At 35.8% G+C, this 21,202-nt stretch overlaps 1 protein-coding gene across 1 annotated transcript; it reads right to left on the minus strand.

Moving 5' to 3' along the window:
- Window positions 1–209: 209 nt before the first annotated feature.
- On the minus strand, window positions 210–20,988 carry LOC121308418 (vacuole membrane protein 1-like; the record flags this gene model as incomplete). Its single annotated transcript, XM_041240799.1, has 5 exons — window positions 210–2,693; window positions 3,605–3,707; window positions 18,082–18,143; window positions 20,100–20,216; window positions 20,908–20,988. Coding segments are annotated over 5 exons (507 nt in total), but the record flags the coding sequence as incomplete, so codon positions are not given.
- Window positions 20,989–21,202: the final 214 nt, after the last annotated feature.

Genomic DNA, 21,202 nt, shown 5'->3' on the forward strand with positions numbered 1-21,202 from the left:
AAACTGGTTCATTATCAACCCCATGCTGACAGCAACCAGGAGCTGGTGGAGACAGGCACAGGCCACAGGAGAGTAGCCTGGTCCTGCCACTCCCAAGAAGGCACAATGCCAAGACTTTACCTTACAACCGCTCCAGCCCGCCCACTGCACATCTGTTTTGGCTTCAACTAATAGAACGTTTTCAATGAAAATAAAAAGACCTGGAAGGCTTGGTTTAAATGTTTATTTAAAAACGTACACAACAGTACAAAGCATTCAGCGGCACATCCTTGTGCAACAGGACATCGCCTTAACTCTGCCAAAAAAAATATTTCCATCACAGTTCCTTCATCTGAGTTTTAAACAGTCTCCCCCCCCCCCCCCCCCCCCAAAAAAAAAAGATGTTGTTTATTATTCTTTTCCACTAATAGTAAATGTTATGTCGCTTTATATTTCATCCACAGTATTTATATGCTCTCTAAAAGCACAGAAAGCCTTGCCAAAGAAGGGTTGCGTGCTAAACATTAAAAGTTAAGCTGCGCTAAGGCAAAAAAAAAATAAAAAAAATAAACTTGAAACGAAAGGATTGAGCAATGCATCGAAACTACAACCATAGCACTTTTTGAGATAATAGGGAAGCTACAAATGCAGATTCACTGTACTGCACTCCTGACAACACTGTTTCACAATATAGATGTTGCAATTAGATATCCTCCTTGATTCGCAGGAAATTCAACAGCCAAATCCTGTAAATGTACAGAACGTTCTTCTGGGTGATAAGGATATGATTACTGTTCACAAGGAGCACACCTTTAAAAGGTACTGGAGCCAATTCAAGGTCAGAGTTTGCATAGCTAAGCTAAACACAACTGCTCTGCTAAAGTAAAAATGCAGCGACAAACTATTTATTTATTTATCTATTTATTTATTTTTAAAATCACAGGTCAATCATTCCTAAATTAAACCGTAAATCAATTACTGCACTACAATAGCATTGTACTTAAACGCCATGTCATATATGTTCAATGAAGCCAAGTATGTAGATTTGAAAGATTTTTCTTTTAATGAAATCAACTTTTAAACACACTTGAAATGAGAACGGAGAGCCGTTGAACAAGCAGGATGCTGGTCTGATGAAAGACCCCAAAATGTCAGACAGCCTACAGACTGTTGTCGCCATGTGATCTAACAGCCAACACCAGTCTGATAAGCTATCTGACAGGATGGAACAGTGATGAAGATGTCACAGTGAGGCAGACACTATGGGACACAAATGCAAAATGTTCTAATCCCCAATAAACAACTTACCTGGGACCGGATGAGAAATACACGTCTTTTTAGCACTACACTGCTCCACCAGTTACTACTTTAGCCCATCTATTTAAATCTATTTACCGGTACCCTAAATAAATAAATCATTAAAAAGGTAACATAGCAACCTCTGTTCACAAGACAAAAGATTTGATTTCTCTTTAACTAGAAAATACACTCATGGTCCAACGACAGTTAGTTACCTTTGTTCCCATGTTTAGTATTTTTTTTTTTCTTTATGTCTCAACTCTAACCAGCGCAGAACATGCGCAACTAGAACAGGCAAATTAGGATAATACAGTTTAAAAGCAGTCTCTAAACCTGGTGGTTTAAAACCTAACCCCCCCCCCCCCAAAATAAATAAATAAATAATAGAATATAAGGAAAAGAAACAAAACACCCAGACAAAAGAGGTGTAGAATGAGTCAGAGTGATTTTTATAAATTCCGATGAAAAATCTCAGTCTAAATGTACAAAACAGAAATGGCGTTAAATCGTTGTATGTACACGTACAAATGAACCATGTGTTTTGGAGCTTTGCAAATAGTCAAATTAAAGACTTATTTACAGGGTGTGCAATGATTTTAAATACCATGTATATTAGTCATCTTCATATTGCTATACTAGTAAAACAGAGAAAACCATACAACGCAAGTATTATGGAGATAAATAAGAATTTAAAAAATGGCAAGAAAGTTCCTTGCCAGTTACACGTTGTTAATAATATCAATATTAGAACAAACAAATGTATCCCTACGACCATACAGAGCAATACATTTTAATCAAAAAATCAGACCTTCAAGAACACAGTTCACTTCAGTAGAAGCAGGGCCCACGAAGTTGCATAAGGCCTTAAACAACATAGGTAAAATACCAGCAACTGGCGATCACAGTGCGGCCTTATTAAATGTTTAATGGTATTCATAATTAATTATTTCATGGAATGGGTTATCACAGACCACAGAATACCACTTCACTTCATTAAAGCAGAAAACTGGTCACCAGAAAAACATAACAAAACAACATTTAGCAATATTTCATCTGAAAGTCTAAATCTTTTACAGGTACTGTATTTGTACTTCCTAAAAAAGTAAATAACTGAAGTATTTATTTTTTTAAAAAGTTTAACATTAAATAAATAGGTCTCCCTTTAATGATGCCAGTTTTACAGATGCAGCTTTAAAATGGAACAGCAGGTTGTGAGCACAACGTTACCCTGCACAATCTACCCTGTACCTGTTAGGACAATGCGTTTAATATCATTTTATTTTCTCCTCCGAGTATTTCTGCTGTTGGATTCGTTTGGCATAGCTCTGTGCCATCGAGTTAACGATGGAACAAATGAAATAACACACCATGATGAGCACCACTTTCTCAAACACCCAGGACAGCCAGTTTTCACTCTGGGAAAAGAAAAAAATGACCTTTTTCAGTTCATTCAGCATCTTCATCTGTAGACAGCCTAAAGAAATGTTACTTTCTGTTTTGAAACGGTGATCAACATATCAGGCAAATTTTCCTGGACTTTAAGAGTTACAGTAAACACGTTGTTAATTGCAACACTTAATCTCTTGTTTTATAAACTTGGGTCACTGTGGTTTTCTACTTTTTTTGTGCAAATGTCAAGGTCGTTATCAGCAAGCTGTGAAATGCAACATGTGTGTCACGTCTTCTGTAGCTTAAACATACATTGCAAAAATGTATATACTACAAATAAATAATTACAAAACAAAATAAAAATCAATCAATTTAATTCAGGACGATTAAAAAAAGCTGTCCTCTAATAATGGACATTTCTAAACCGAGAACTAATTATTTACAGACAACAAACTGATGAATAACACCTTGATTACAGGGCCTCAGTTCTGCTCAAATCTACAGAGATTTTCTTCCTGTTACATTTTTTTTTAGTTACGGCGCAAAAGCGTGATTGATTCACAAATAAAGAAAAAAAATACATCCGATTGGAGTGAAACTGCTTCCGAAACAGTCATTTGCAGGGTCAAATTAGTCAAATGTAAAAGTTTTTTAAATTTTATTTTACTATTAAAAAAAAAAAAAAAAGTAAATGTTTTAAAGAGTTATTATATTTAAATAAAAATACGCTTGACATTGGCCTTGGCCGAAAAAACAGTATACAATTTCAGTTTATGATTTAAAACTGTTCATAAATATGTGAAAAAAAAAAAAAAAAAAAAAAAAAAACCCACCACAACAGATTTTTTTTTTTTTTTAATTCTATCCCACAACCATAATGTCAATTTTTCGGTTCCGAAACATTTTTACAAAGTGTCCACACTGATGCCATTCTTACCGCGGGTGCTGCTTCCCCGGCTTTGTGGTGAAGTTTGGCCCGTTGTGCTTCCAGGTATTGACTGAATGGCTTCTGTAGCAAAGAACCTACACCCGGGATGCAACTGATAGTGGATCCCATCCAGCAGAGCCAGCAGCAAGGAGGGGGGGGGGGGAGAGAGAAAGAGAGAGAGACACAGACAAAGGATGTTACATTTACTTACCAGTCAAGGACAAGAAACAAAGAAATCATGTAATTGGCTGCTCAGCCCATGACACATAGCTTGTGATAGTTGACACATTAAAAAAAAAAGTGTTCCACAATCTCCAATGAATAAGGACTGCACTGTGCCTAATCTCCAATGAATAAGGACTGCACTGTGCCTAATCTCCAATGAAGGAAAAACAAAATAAAATAAAATAAAGAAGGATTAAGCACTCTGTTGGGTACAGGATGTACCAAACGCTACTTCCTAAGTGTTTTAAAAAAAACACAAAATAAGCAAAAGATTTGGCTCTGCTGTGATCCGGGCACACTCATCCCCTGCAGTGTACTGGAACTGAGCGCAGAGGAAAATGAATGACTTCTGAGAAGTCTCACATTTATCACCAGCAGTTCCTGTAAGAACTGGTTTCAACCAATTAATGAGGAAGTGAGTCGTGCTTGTGTCATCACCAGCTGAAAAGAGAAGGCCCTGCCCTCCACGAAGAAAAGGCGGTCTGCTCAAAAAAAAGACAGTCCTTATTAGGAAACTTCAGTGCACAATTCCAGGTCCAAAACACACACACACACACACACACACACACAAAAAGAATGCACTGGCACATTTTGAAAGCCCATCCCCCCCAGTGTCAGGAGTTAGTGATTAATCACGGAACAAACAGAGCATTCTGGACCATAGTGTGGTGCATTATTTCACCTTCTGAAATTTCCATTCTTATATGCAGGACTTAAACTCATGCATATCCTTTGTGTCTAAAGACCTGTTTCAATTGAGGTCTCTGTAAGCTGCTGTGTTATTTTTTTTTTTTTTTTATAGCTACCTATTAGATTGCTTTTGATATTCTTCAGGATGCCGTGGAGAGGATTTCTTCCAGCTCACACACCTTCGCTTCTAACCCCGTGGGCTACAAGGGTGGACTCCCCGAGAAACATTTGCATTGGCAGCTTCAGCCTTTTCAACAGTTAAATTGTATATAACAGATTCACCAAATCACATAAAATATGCCTTGCCTGCAACCGTCAAAAAGAAAATGACTTCCAAAAAGCCCTTAATCCAGTATATTCTGAAACCTACTTCCTATATAATACTAGCTGAAAAAAACTGGTTGTTCTAGAACCAAGAAGTAGTTTACAAAGTAACTAAAATATATAGAGATGATCTATGTATATCAAGATCTATAACTGCTGTGTTGCTAATAGCACATTCACACATTGGTTTAGTTCTCGGGCACCAAAAGAAGCAACAATAAAAAAAAGTAGGAACCAAAAGTGTTAAATAAACAGTTGTTGACGCCTCGATCAGGTTACTGGTTGATCAAAATAAAGGGTTAATAAAAACAGGTTCAAGTCAAAAGCCGATTCTATGAACCAACATACCACAAGCTGTTTGGATGAGCCGCTCGCAAAGTGGCAAAAAAGCTCCAGAAATGAGTCCACTCTCTGAGCAAGAACGAGTCATGGATCTCGATCGCAAGCTTTGTTAAAGAAAACTACTTGAAACTGGCTGAAAAGAAATCTCTCTTTCAATGTTTCAGGGTTGCTAGCCTGTGCAAATTCGATTTAATTGTATTTTTTTTTTTACTTATCTGTTTATATTCTCACAATGCCTGTCTTTTTTTTTTTTTTACAATTCATATAAGCAGAGACGCTTAATCTAATTTAAATTGTATTTCCATTTAATAAATCAAACCGACATCATTCTACAAGGCTGTAGTTCGGATCACAATTTAGAAGGAATTGTTCATGAAATTCTGTTTAACCTCATCAACTTTGTGACCCTAAAATCTTTGTTTTACAATTTTAAATTTTAAATCATTTTTCATCAAGATTTATGGCCCAAATTGTATGTCCTTTGAAAACTGAAGTCTTAAAACTTTTCCTGCATGTCACTGCAGTGCTAGTCGGAGTTACAGAGCTACGACTCATAATTCTAAGCCTTGGTTTGTGCGATTTCTAATTACCATTCTGTAGACTGTCACCAACAAAAAATGAGGTTAGTTGTGTGTGTAATAGATTATGATTTATATATATATATATATATATATATATATATATATATATATATATATATATATATATTATATATATAATATATATATATATATATTAGTTTGTATTAAATCACATGAAACCATCAATGTTGGTGTATGCAGAGAAAAGTGTTATACATGTGTATGCAGATTAATTTAACAACTTTATGTATAAAATAAACTCATAGTATTAAAATGTGATGCAACACATATTGGTAAAAAATTGTATATGCACTGTGTACAGCCAAAAAGCTACTACAACAACACAATAAATAACTGCTGGGTGGAGATCTTGCTACACAAAGACTGAAGCAAAAACAATCAAGGACATTATTTAAAAAGAAATATAGTACCGATGACAAATTAACCAACCTAACAGAAAATGGATACATCTTGTAACATAACCACATCCTCTCATACTCAACAAGGCAATGCGACAAGTACACGTATGGATCATTTACTGTACAAAGGCAGATTTTATCAGTTCAATCTAACAGACATAAAGCTATGGAAATGTCTGTAAATGTGTAAAAAGCACACTTGGTAAAAAGTATTCCACATTTCGGCTACTATTTTGCACTTTGAGAGATCTATGAGATATTTTCTTTTATTTATATACTTGTTTTGTTTAATAGATTTTTTTGCATTGAATTGCATTTCAATATCTGTGTATTAGTATAATATATATAGCTATATATATATTATATATTATATATATAATATATATATAGATAGTATCATAGATATATATATATATATATATATATACACTTTTATTTCTATGTGTCACACTTTTTTTTTCTCATGACCCAGTTGTATTCTCATAGTGCTTTTGCACTTCAAAATAGAGCCCTAAATGTGGAAATGTGCATTGGGATTTAACATGATTTTTTTGCTTTACTAATTCAAGTTTTAAACAAATCTTTACTCACTGAATTTTTTTTTTTTTTTTTTTTTTTTTTTTTTTAAACTTTGCTTCGAGGTTAGAATCTATCACACCTTTAGAATAACCTATTAAAAATGAAAAATCTAATGCATTCCCCTGAAATGTAGACAATACATTTAATATCATAGTACTGTAAATCCACCAATACAGAAGGTTTTTCATCCAAAACACTGATACAAAAACAGGGCAATTAAGATAACAACACCGCAATAAATGAGAACTATCATTCTAAAACAGATCATCTAAACTCAACACATCTCTGTAGAAAAATAATATGCTTCACAATATTAAGTTGGAAATTGATCATTAGAGCCGTAACACAAGGGAACTGCTCATACAGCACTCTCAAGCACAGTAAGGGCCCTCCAGCAGTCTATGAACCAATCTCTTAGGAAAATAATATATTGAATTAATGCGATATATCATAATTTATTATTCATTAACACACCACTGTATTTAATCTAGATGTAAATTGCATAGCATATTTCATACTGGAATTAATTTTCTTCCTTAATTATTTTGCCTGTGTGGGCATCAGAATTTCAGATTTAAAATGTGGCATTTGTTGTCATTTTAATAAAAGTGGTCAAACAGATTTTTTTGATCAGTGATATTTTCTAGACTGTGATGAGCAAATAGTGGGAGAGATGCAATAAAGAATTCTCTTGTTGCATCCCTGTTCGGAATGCAATTCTCCCATCAAACTGGAATGTGAAAATATTATCTCTGGCACATACTTTCTCAACCTGGATCAATGACAATTATCTTCAAAGGACATTTGTTAGTATTAAAAAAGCGTTACAAAGTTTTTATTTTGACACATACTATGCAACACTGAGAAATACACAATTAATACAGAAAAAAGATGCAAAGGTTATGTGGCAATGACAAAAGTTATAGTTGCACGACAGTGATCTTGGAAGTTATTTGGCTTCGATGTGGTGACAGCAACAGAATGGGTCCAGTATGCAATGGCCTTTACTCTGGCTGCACTAAAAGTGGCATCTTCAGGTATTTCTAAAATGAATCTGTAGCATGTTTTTGCATGAAACTGGTAACTAGAGATTACAAATTACACACAAGCAGTGTAACCTCTATAAACATTCCCCGAGAGCAACGAGAATTGCAGACAGTACCCTAACTCGTGCATGATATCGTTTCTATGCATCAATATTTATCAAACTTGTGTTTCCCACACTCTTTGCTAATCTAACTTATTTCTCCCAATTACTCATGCACTGCGATGACAGTGCACAGTTAGCTCATCTTTTCCTAGCAGACATCACAAATCTGCGATTGCTGCTATTAATGTAAACCTGTCTGGGAATCTGCTCAGGATTATTCACTTGAACTAGGGGTCTCTTGAACTTCCCTAAACCCCAGTCGAGGCACTAAAGCATAGTGCTGCGCTTGACTACTGCAAGACCTGGTCTGTAATCATGGCTTTAGTCCCCAGATCAGTAACAGCAGGTATATCACCATGACCTACACCCATTGCATGCTCATGTAAAACATGTTTTTACTCTGACCGAAAAGACAGATCCCCACTTTCTTATACCTGCAATGTTCTCTTTCAACCCAGATTTCATCATTTCAACTAAAAAAAGTAATTCTCTATAAAAAAAAGAAAGTAATTCTCTGTAAAAAGGAAAGTGGGACGTACGGTCAGATGGACAGACAGGCAGACAGACAGAAGGGCATCTCCATATTCCATCAGAATGTTAATATAATATATATATATATATATATATATATATATATATATATATATATATATATATATATATATATATATATATATATACACACACACACACACACACACACACACACACAGTTTGTGCTGAATACAGATTTTAGAAAGCTCCATCACAATCAGATAACTGGTTCAAATATATGTAAAGGCATACAGAAAGCCATCCTCCATCTCTCCCCCGATTCAGATACTATCATTAACTTGTACTAAGGAACGTCCTTACCATGTGTTGCTAGAACTGGGGAAGTTGTTCCCTGAAGTGTGACAAACATAAGTGCAGCTGCCTCCTCCACTATATCACTGTCACCAGGGATATGCATCCCAAGCAGGGTTCAAAACATTGAAAAACTTAATGGCAAAACTTAAAAAAATGTTCTTGGCCGCTCAGCCCCCGTCAGAAATGTAATGCTCACATTTTAAATGTTAAAGATTATGATCAAACCGATTTGCTTCCCTTTTTCCAGGGAATTGCTGTTTGCACCCTTGCAGGAAGATGACTCTAGCACCTACCCAGCTGTTCTGTGGACTCACAATGCAATAGGCTTTACTACAGTCACTGTAAAGAGGATCATTAATGTACCCCTCCATATAATAACTGCCAGGACACTGGCTGGTTAATGAAAAAGAGCTGCACATTTCAAATAAAAACAAAACCTAACAGAAACCGATCACTTTTAAATAGTTCCATTATTTTGCAGGCAGCAAATCAAACAGGCTTCAACGGTTAGTATTTTAATGAGCTGTCATTTCCTGTTGCTGATAAAAGATTCTCACATAATTTAACCATTCATTTCGTTGAGGCTCAGCACTGCCCCGAATTCCATTCATGATGAGTCAGAATGGACCTTAGACTCTTTGTCTGAATCAAAACGAGCCCTGCAAACTAACCACCTCTACAGCACTTGCATTCAAAGAGAGGTGCTTCTGACTGCGCACTTCGATCTTCACAAGCCAAGCATCCTGAACAGTACCGCACCCAGTCAAAAGGCACAGGGGCCAGCACATGCTTTACACAACGGTGCATAAAACAAAAGCAGCACAGAATGGCAAAACATGGCAACTTGAAAGGTAACTGGCAATTTGTAAGGAAATCCTGTCTGTCACTGTAACCATATATAACACAAACAGCGTGTATATGGGACAAGGGGAAGTGGGGCTAGTTACAGTACAATTCCTCATTAGTGCTTTTCTTTTAAAAAACCTTTAACAGGAGAATAAAAATGAAAGGGTAAACCCTTTCAAACTTGCTCTCTGTCTGCTGGTCAGTCAAAAAGTACTGTGACATCTTTCCTACACACAAACCACAATTCACAACTTTACCAAAGTAGATTTAGTCAGTCTTAGAATGTAGCTTGTCGTTACCAGTTTGGAATAAACACCAATAGAAAGAATACACAGCAAGCCCATCCTCAACCATGTGCTTCATCCTAATGCATATACAGTATATTATAGGCCTACATTAAGATTACGCACATGTCTAATACATGTCTTTATAACAGAACACTGTTAAATAATAATAAAGAAAAAAATGACATCATGTTTTTTGACAATTGGTTTTCTTTGGGTAAGATTTCTAATTACCAACTGCAACAGTGACAGTGAAGAAGATGACATTATTATTAACATGTTTAACCAAACATTCCAAGCACGCCATGGTCTTGATGATCTTCTTCCTAATCAGGATTCCACCCAATGACTTCATCAAGTAAATATGAGAACTGTCCACAAGACACCGTTTAGAACCAAGAATTAAATTAACGGAATCTGAGCATGCTGACAAAACGTATGGATGAGCTCATTCTGCATTGGCTCCTTATCTTTGCATGACCGTGCTAGCTAGTCCAAGGGGACAGTAGAAATGGGCTTTTACCAGGAAGGTGATTATTCCAGATCATTCTCAGCCCTAGCTTTTTAAAAATGACCGCTTCGCCACAGACAGCAAATAACGGTCAAGAATTCAACACTCATTGCCACTGAGAATATTTTTTCTTTTATACACCACGCTGTGCGCGGTGGTGGAGTAACAGAAGCTGGGCCCCGGTGCAGGACCTTGTTGTGGGCTCCGACCTTTATATAATACTTTTAAAAACATAAAAACATGCCAAGTCAATGTTCAATATTTAACAATATTTAATTATCAGAATGCTAGCATGTATGAAACAGTATACGACCACATGTAATAAGAAGCTTTTCCACTCATCTACTTGCATTGCATTTTGCCTGCATCTTTATTTTTTTCTCTTCGACTTTTTTTTTCCCCCAATCAGAAATAGACACGTTAATTTGCTTTAATTTAATTTGGTACCCAGCAGCCCCCGTTAATAGCTTCCGCATAAACTGCAGAATGAGTCGTGCACACAGGATATAACTGCAAAACTAAAGGCTGCTGAACAGCACCCCAAAACCTTCCATGAAGACAGCAGGAGTCTGTTTTCCAATACTGAGAGACCACTAGGCTAAAGTACAAGAGGTCGCGGAGTGTGGGGGGTGGGGGGTGGGGGAGACACTAACAAAACATAAAACAGTGCCTCATACCAGCCAACACGCAAAGACAGTTACGAGGGAAGAAAAAAATTTAGGAAGCTAATTTTAATTCAACCATTAAAAAAGCATAAGAGAACAGCAGCACCTGATGAAACGAGGGAGAATAAAAACCTAAATTACTGGCACTGGTAGCTACAATGATATGAATATGAAGGGAGCATCTCTAGCAGTTGCCCTGGCTGTACCGACTATTCCTCCACCAATGACTGTGTTGTCATGAATGGATTTCCTAATGTAAAAAAAAAAAACAGACCAAATGCGACTTAGCAACTAGAAATGATCCTAAAAAAATGATAACTTGAACCACTGCTTATTCCCAATGCCCTTCCTCCAGTAATAATGCTACTGCGGTCAGGGTGTTGGTCAAACCCCAGCAACAGCACCAGTTAATAAAGGATTAATAGGACCGCACTGGTGTTGGACACGATGAACAGATCACAGTACAATAAGTCACTCTGTTTTTGTGGTACTTTAAGAGAGCAGTGGCCCTTCACAGTACGTCTGTTTTATTTTAACAGCAGTTAAGTTACTGAAACATTTAGGATAGCAGTTTATTAATTTGGCCCTTCTGTAGTCAAACAACTTGTTTGTTTAGTGCCGACAGGAAACATTTATTCACAGCCAAATAACACCACATAAAAACCTGACGAGCACTAATCTTGGATCTCCCTCCAGTCCAAGATTAGTGCTAATCGGGGTCTGTGAAACCAGCCTAACGAATCTTATGTTCAGGAACCGAACGATAATAAGAACCTTCACATATAAAGCAAATTACCCAACAACTGATTCTATATTTTTGACAAACACCCAGACACCTTGTAAAATTATCATTGATCTTCCCACACAGACACAAAATGACCTTGCAGGAGTGTTATACATGAAGACAGGACAGTGAAAGTAATTATGCAGGCCTCCTAAACAAACCCAGTTGAGGAAAAAGCTTAGTATTTCTGCAAGATGCAATCTTATCACAGGATTCTCACACATCTTTAACTGTTAGGGTTTGCATCACTAACAGCACAGCACGCAGCCTACAGCTTAATCAACGCTTTTGTATTAAAACAGCAAAATAGAAATGGTACAAATGAACTCATTCATAACCATTTAACACTCACAATAGGTGATGAATTATGAAATACTAAAAGAAGCTAAAATTCAATGACGAACATTTCCACTAGAAGTCTTTTTTAATGAAGACACTGACAAAGACAATGAAGACACTGAAAAAAACTGTCAAAAGTTTTTTAGTATATATGTACAAATTAACTCAGTTACCCACCTATAAATGTAAAATCTTAATTCCTGTCCTACAACATAAAACAATTAATTATGCATATTCATTTTTGAGACACTTTGGGAAACTTGTGAATCTATAAAAAATATTATTTTTTTGTGAAGTATGCATAGATTAAGAGCTGTCTTAAAGTTAACGATAATAAGGCTAGTGCAAAACCTAATGATCACTGTAGTCGTTGTACCTGTTTGTTTATTACAGTTTTCTATTTGTTACTGGAATGGATTAGAGTGGCTCATGATCAATCACTTTGATAAGCTGCTATATCCAGAATTACTACTGTTACCTAATTTCACCAGAAAACAAATTTATAGATAAACTTGTTGGGGCCATCATGTGTTTTACCCCTGTCTAAAGCAGATATGAACTGCCAACGTTCCAATAGTTAAAAGATACATCATAATAAATTGTGTGAAAAGATTTATTTGGGTGCTAAAAGCACAATATTGAAAAACACCAAGCACTCAAACACTAGAAATCATGCTTTCCTGTTTTATTTTCAAAAATGTATTTCTTTACGAGATTCAAATCAAGAGCTGAATACAAAAAAAGTTTTGGTTTTGCAAAACTACCAAATCACATTTGATTTATCTACTACTATACTGTCCGCAGAGGACTATACATGTATATATTCACACAGCCCTAATGCAAAGCCATTTACTGCTTGGTAACTTGAATGCACGCTTTATCAATCATACAGTGGTCTTCCATCTATAACAGCAAAAAATAACCTTCTTTTACACCACAGAACTCACCATACACTGGTTGTAAATCAAAGACAACTGAATTTAAAGTCAACAATGTGTGGAATATAATGTATGCTGAAGAATAGTTTTGAATACAAATCAGATTTATATCTAACATTTCTGAAAAAAAAAACACAACCCCCCCCTGATTTCCCCGGTTTAAAGTACTTGCTCACAACAGAGATTCTTTGCCACATTATTTACAAACAATACAACATTACATATAGCTTCACAAGTGATTACTTGATCTTTGTGTAATATTGCTTGGGGAAAATGAACAGATCAGTTGTAATAAGGTAGAAAAACAAACATTCAGCAGGAAGCAGCAAGAATGATTCATTTTTTGAATACAATGGGCACAGCAACACATGTGTGTGTTGTAATTGGGGGAACAAACCAAAACACACATTCCTCCTCCACCCCCTTCTTAAACATATTCCATTTTGTTCTTAGTCTTTTGCATATTAACACAAACCAAGAACAAATCCTCAAATCCAAATCATGTCGATAATTACTAATCCATTAGCTTTGTGTGTTTTATCAGAACTAGGCACAACGGACCGAAATTCTGTAGCAAGGGCATCATTTAAAATACCATTATACAATAAAATAAAAAAGATTGTAAAAATTTGGTAATAAAATTGGCTAGCAGGTTTTTTTTTTTTTTTTTGTGCCATAAACTTACATGGCCAATTGCAAGCACCAAAACAACAATTTATAAAATTGTTTCAAACCTATCTTGATAAGGCCAGGCCACGAAAGATTTTGGATATTTACCAAACAATACAATTCTGAAAATGGCATCGAAATCTACTGGGGTATATTCAACTGGCAAGAAATGAGAGGATCTTAACAATGGCATTGCTTGTATAATTAAAAGAAGGTCGATACCCGTATTATGCTTAGAGGCTCTTCTGTCTTTAAAACAGTAACATGCCAAGGTCCTACGTTTATGTAATTCTTTAAAACTGTCAATACAAAAGATCCACTGAACCGACCTCTCCTTTATAAATGTGACACAGCAAATCAAAGCACTTTCCATGTATAGAAGTATTTTTATGTACATTTTGGAGTCAGAAAACAAAATCCCCATTTCTCAGCTATTTTCAGTAAATATTCTACAGTGTATTTAACTTAATGGTATTTTGCTATGTTAAAAATACACTTTTTGTGTGTGTATGTGTGTATATATATATATATATATATATATATTTTTTTTTTTTTTTTCCTATATTTTTTTTTTTTTTTTTTCCTAAATGCATCTACTTGTTTGTATTCTGTGCAGTAACGTCACACACCCTCTCCATTAACAAGATACATAATTGTATGGGACTGAGTGCAAAGTTTGCACAGAACACATTCCACAAATATAAACGTTTCTGACTTCAAATTAAAATGATGCTGTAACTAGCAGGGATCTGTAAACAGAAGACTATGACAGCCTAAACAGTATGACATTGCTGAATGATTTCCAGTTTATTTAAAATTTGCTAATGGTTTTGCTGCTACTGCACTCAAACCAAACATATTACACTGAGATAACAAAAGGTAGCGTCAATACCACCAGGTTACACAGTGTATTTTCAACAACCTGCTGAAGTAGTTTTGCACTGACGTAAGCAAGGCCTATACAGAGATTCTCACTCCAAATGCTGGTTAACAGTTGTACTTCGGAGTAAGAATGTGATATATGATAAATATTTTAGTGTCTCAGGTTATGTGATAACACTATGTACCACAATTTTTGTTCCTGGGTAGTAAGTGTTATTTCCTAATTGCTTATGCCTCCAAAGTATAGAAAATGGCTATTATTCCCCACAAACTTTGCTTTTGTGACCAGGACAGTCATATGAAAAAAAACAACATATGAATCCAAATTAACATGGATTTAACACGTATTTACACATGTTAATTTGGATTCATATGTTGTTTTTTTCTGACTTTATGTGAACGAAAAGACACACATTTGCCCTTTTCCCATTGGAAACAGTGATATTTTGAAATATCACTGTCCTGGTCACAAAAGCAAAGTTTGTGGGGAATAATAGCCATTTTCTATAATTTTGAGACATAAGCAATTAGGAAATAACACTTACTACCCAGGAACAAAAAAAAAACACGGTGTAATTGCTAACTTCCCAAAAAAAAATTATTGAAACCTATGTGGCCCATAGAATAAAAACCATGAATGTAGACAAATTCAGTACAAAATAAAAACCCAACCCCATATGTCCTAATGAAAATCAAACCAGCCTCTTAGGTACATGCAAGAACCTTTAAAGTAACAATCCAAGATGTTTACTTTGGACTGCCCAGGTCCCCACACCCCGCCACTCCCTTTTAGAAAGTGGTATAGCAAAGGCTTGCAAAACCATGCAGTAACTACACGGAAATCTGTAATCATTTCATCTCAGTGATTTAGGTGTGGGCGGAGGCTAGGGAGCTCTCTTATCTGTTGCAGCTATACGATCAATGCTTTTGCATCGTCAGGAGATAGATAGTAGGGGGGCTTCAAACAGGAAACAGACGGTTACAATTGGTCAAAAGGGGGAATTTAAAACAGTGGTTTTCTGATGAATATAGAAACTAGGTTTTTTCACCCTTAACGTCAAACATCTAAATTTATCTCTTTAAAACTGTTAATAAGAAAACCCTCTATGTTACACGCATACATACCTTTGTAGAGACTTATTGTGAATTAAAGGGTTGTAAGGGAAGGACACAGCAGATCAGCAGTATTGCACATTATTGTGTGTCATATGGTGGCTGTACATTTAGAAAAAAATCTTACATACAATAACTTTGAACAGGGCTTAATTCTCAAAGTGTTTACAGTACTGACCAATAAAACACATGTGGGATCACTACTAGCACGAAATGGACTTGTTTCTTAAGACAGGGTCGGTGGGAATCGGAAAACAAAGCCTGTATTGGAATGATGCATTCTGCTTTATATTCCTGACAAAGGTTTCCCACACAGTGGTGTATAAACATACATGCATTCAAAGCTTTTTGAGTTGGACAAACTGTTTATGTAGGGCTTTCACGTGTCTAATTTAGAAACTATAAGCAATTAATGCTGTAATTGCATATTTAGGAAAACTAATAGACCAAATCATGGTTTATTGATGGCGTTTGAGGTCCACAGATGTTTAAACAGCAATTGTTCCTTCGGCATTCATATACACGAACACAGCTGTGTCTTGACAGCTCTTGGGGTAAAGCTATGCACAAACAATGCACTGCCACCAGTCACTGATCATCTGAGCACACAGCAGAATGTGAACGCTGGGCAGGCCTGTGTTATGCTGTTCTACAGGCTGCTGTTTAATTCAGATACCTGACCCTGACCTTGGACACATACTACAACAAGCATTAGTAAAACGGCATTGGGCTAACAGCGCCACATATACCCATATAAACAGTTTCATGAAAAATAAAAACATTAGGAATAAGAGACTGTGCGAGCGATAAACCATTATGTCAATCAAAAGCTATAAAACCCCACTTTACATGTGTCAATACCATGAAAACAAACATGACCTACGTTCACGACACGTATGTAGAAAGGCATTGCCTTTTTAACTGCTGATCAGGTGCTCGGCAAGGCCTTGCAGAGACAGTCCTAGTTCGAGCCTCAGTTCTAGGGTGTATGTACCACAAAGCTATGTCTGCAGCATGTAGAGCAGCATATCAATGGCATACATTCAAACATGATTCAAAACTGACAAGTGGTTCCTGAGATAGAGCCTACCACTGCTCAGCCAATCAAGTGTTAACAATCAAGTGTCATATGACCTACATTCCCAGAACCACGAATAATTTGAGAAACTTCAGGCAAGCAGTTTCGAAGATAAAGATTTAAAACAGCCTAACCAATCAGAGGCCAGAACTCCTGCCCCATCAGAATTTGAACAGCAGTTATCAAGATAGCTAAAGTGTCAAATGTACATATACTGTATGTTACGGTTCATGGTAAAATCGGTAAATCTACATATTACCCGGTAAATGTGTAGATCTACTAGCTCAGTGGTCAACATATGAAATAACTAAAGAGATGGTACTTATGCTACGGTAGTCAATGCTACAGCTTTTGAGATGAATTTGGAAATCAAGTTTCCATAGGGCAAACATTAGGTATGGTAACAATGACATCTCTTCAGCAAAACTCATGCCTCTACTAAGAGTGATTTAGTGCCCTTGAGATCCAATCCAGTCCAGGTTTTTACTCCCAGAAGTTTCCAACGTAGTTAATGCAACGTACTAAGAGCCAATTAATTTAGGCCCCGTCCACACTACATAACCTATCTGGAGAACTGTACTCAAAACCGTTCTAATTGATCCAGCTCAAAGCGTCCACACTGAAGTGCTGTTTCATGTTTAGGTCGGGCTTAATGAATCCACACACTGTTAGAATAGTCCGGTTACAGTTCCTAGCAGCGCAATTAACAGTGGAAATGAATATGACAGTATCCCACCATGCACTGCATTTTATTTTAAAATAATGTACTATGCCCCATACTAACAGAGGTCCATATTGCTAAAAACAAACAAAACAAGTACTTTGGGAAAAAATAAATATGAACACGCACACAAGTAGGGCTTGAAGTTTTTGGGTTTTACTTTTAATCAGGTGAAGTCCCTTTAAACAAATTGAGCTGATTCTGTTTCACAATTAAAACACAGAAAAAGCTGTTAATTACAAAACAATCTTTGTTTTTACCTTTCTATCCTGAGGGCCAGAGTTGAGTACCACTGCACTACAGCATACCTTAAGAGAAGTGCCATTCGTAGTCTCGGCTGAGTGGCTCTGTGTTGAGCAGCTATCATTTGCAAAGATGTTTTTATATTTTTTTTAGCTTTCAACAGTTACAATTAACTCTTTCGTTTCAAGCTTGGCCACCCACCCTGGTTTTTCCATTTATCAGTGCAAATATTAGTCAGTGGTAAAATTACTCACCCGATAAGGGACACCATCTGCTCCACTATGTGTTTGCTAAATGTGATTATAACAAACAGTTTCTGTGGGAAGAGTAAAATAAAAAGAGCAGTCAAACAAAATGAAGCATTACTTCACAGTATGACTATCAATACCGCACCTAAACCAGGGCCTGCCATCAAAGAGACCCACTTAACACATCACATGAAGCAAGTCAGCATGCCTCAATATTGAGCCAGAACAGTCATGTTTAAAATAAAGAATATGCTACTGACACAAATTTTAATTTCTGACAAAGGTATTTGAACAGGTCCAGACACTTAAACGGCTTCTTTTTAAACAATTCACAGATTAAAGAGATATGAGAATGGGAGACAGAAAACACAGAATGAAGCCTTGCTAACACTGTGATACACCACATGTCTAACTGAACAAAAAAAAAAAATAATAATAGTTTTAAACATTTAACTCCAGATACGTCTCTAATTTGATTACTCATGAGTAAATCTGACTGACTACATTTAAGAGCTGCTCTTAAACCTTCTAAAAATAAATCAGGCTCCCTTTATACTGTTCATGTGTAGGGTACCATGTCCAGCTGAAAAGAAACTTCAGAATGGAGACAGCTAGTCATGAAACACCAACACACAGGTTGAGTTATAAAAACATTATAACAGAGCCTGTCCCAGTTGAGAAGACTTATTTGGATCCGGTTTGCTAGGACATTGTCCACAATTTCAGGTGTGATTTTGTCCTGTAATTTTCAGGGTATCAGGGTTTTTTCACTGCACACAGTTGACTTCGGGACAAGGGGCTCCACAGGTCTGGGGAGTGTGTAAGACACTCCAAGGCCCCTGTAACCTTTCCAAATGACTGCTAAAGGTTAGTCCAAGTAGGTTAGATATTTGGTGTGTGTTTATCAAATCACTCTGCAAGACCTTTGAGGACTGGTACGAAAAGGTACCTTAGGTTTTCATGTTTTGGAGAATTAAAAGCTGAACTCCAGTAAAATGGGATTCTGAAAGACAATCTATTCATATACCCAACAGAATAAACTAATACAGGGGTTCTGAAAACCAATAACTAAACCCTGATCCTAAATATTCTTATACATTCAAACCATATCATTCAAAGCAGGGCCACTGCATGAAAATGTTCCTTTCAAGTCAGATGTTAAATTAACGGCAAACTAAAGTTTTTTTTATCATGATGGGTTTTACTCTAATGCAAAGTAGTTCTTCATTTTGATAGGGGAAAAAAAAGTGTTTAAGAAACATCTAAAAACAAGAGTTTTTAGAAGCAAGATAATTAACTTTTTGCTGCTAAACTACCTACTATACCAACAGCTTTTGACAACTGTCCTCTTGAAGGCTGCAAAGCAGTGTGGAATGCACCTAGGCAGGTCAGCCCAATGAAAAGGCATGCAAAGAAAAGCTTTGAAATATTTGCTGCCCTTCTGCTGGTGCTAGTTATTTCAGAACACCATGTATTTTCTGTTGTAACACATGCTAAAGCAGGGACAGGCTTTCCTTCCAAAATGGAAGCTTCCTGCATGTGCTCTGTTACTCAAAATGGCTCCTCAGCAGTTTTTTACATGTTTAAAAAGGCTGGGGAGACCTGTGCTGAGTTAGTACATACAAAAAGAAATAGGAATTTAAAAACTTCATTTTCCTTTTGCGAGACAAGTTTAGCTCAAACTTTACACCCTCAATGAACCTCAAATCCTCAAAAAATTAAAACTAGGTGTTAGAGACCATCCAAACCTTATTGGGCAAAGTAAAACTGATTTTCAAATAAAAAGTGTATACTTTTAACGTTGATGTAAAGTCTTAAGTTCTTAAACTTTCTTTTAGCTGAAAGAGTTTAGATTTTGAAAAGGTATCCAGTATTTCATAAATCAGCTTATTTACACAGACCATAAAACTGAAGTATGTTCCATTAACCCATCTGGCATTGTACTGGGTTAGCTGGTGTTTCACAGTATTAATAAAAGGACTGCCTAGAACCTTTTTTAAATGAAGAAACTCTGTCATGCCTACCTGGATGTGCATTTTAACAACGGCTTTCCCAATAAGCGTTGCACCAAAAAATGTCCAAAAAGGGACAAGGAAATGCCCACATGTTATTCCAGCCAGATCAAAGAGAGGATTCGGAATCTGTAAAACAAAAACATAACACATTACAGCTTAGGAATCAGAAAAACTGGAATTAAAAGATTCTAAATGATTCTTGATGGATTTCTAAAATGCAACTTTATCTATTTTGAACATCTTTACATCAACATTATATGTAAGAAATGTAGTTAATCTCAATTCATCCATCAGCATTAATGCTTCATAAACAGAGGCAGAAATAAATACGTATCTGTATATAGGCAAAATGAAATTGCTTTGAAACTTAGTTGCATTCCTGATTCTTAATTAATTTGTTAAACAGATTGTGCCAATCACAAAATACAACTAAAGACACTGTGTATATGGATCTTTTAAAAAAAACAAAAAAAAACAAAAAAAAAACAACAACAACAAACAATACTCTCTTTGTTCTTTGTATATCAAAGTTATTTTACATTTTTAATGATAAATGTTCTCCTAATTTTAATAAATTCGTTATTTAAAAAAGGGTATGACAATACTGAGGTCAACAAAATGTATACGTCACAAAAACAGAGAAGTAAACTTTAGTTTTAATATTGCCAGTACAAGAAAACATCCTTTAAAAAGTTTGAACATTTAACAAAACCTACATCTGGGGATTCTTACCAAAGATGGTACGAGTTTTTAGGCTTTATCATTATTAAACATTTAACAGTTTAGAGATGAATATAAAAATAAGGATTTGACTCACTGAAGCGCAAGCTAGAATCCCAAAAAATCCGACTTTCTGAACCATGTTCTGGACGGCAAGCTTTGCTCGACTGACAAAGTCCTAAGAAAAAGAACACATTTATTAAGACAGCAGTAAAATGATGAACATCACACTTTAGGCTAGGGTTATTAAGAGCAATCAAATTAAGAATCAAATATATATATATATATATATATATATATATATATATATATATATATATATATATATATATATATATATATATACACACACACATACAAGGAACTCAGGAGGTTCACAGACAAACCTACAT

The sequence above is a fragment of the Polyodon spathula genome, unplaced genomic scaffold, assembly GCF_017654505.1.
Source record: "Polyodon spathula isolate WHYD16114869_AA unplaced genomic scaffold, ASM1765450v1 scaffolds_691, whole genome shotgun sequence".
Taxonomy (NCBI): domain Eukaryota; kingdom Metazoa; phylum Chordata; class Actinopteri; order Acipenseriformes; family Polyodontidae; genus Polyodon; species Polyodon spathula.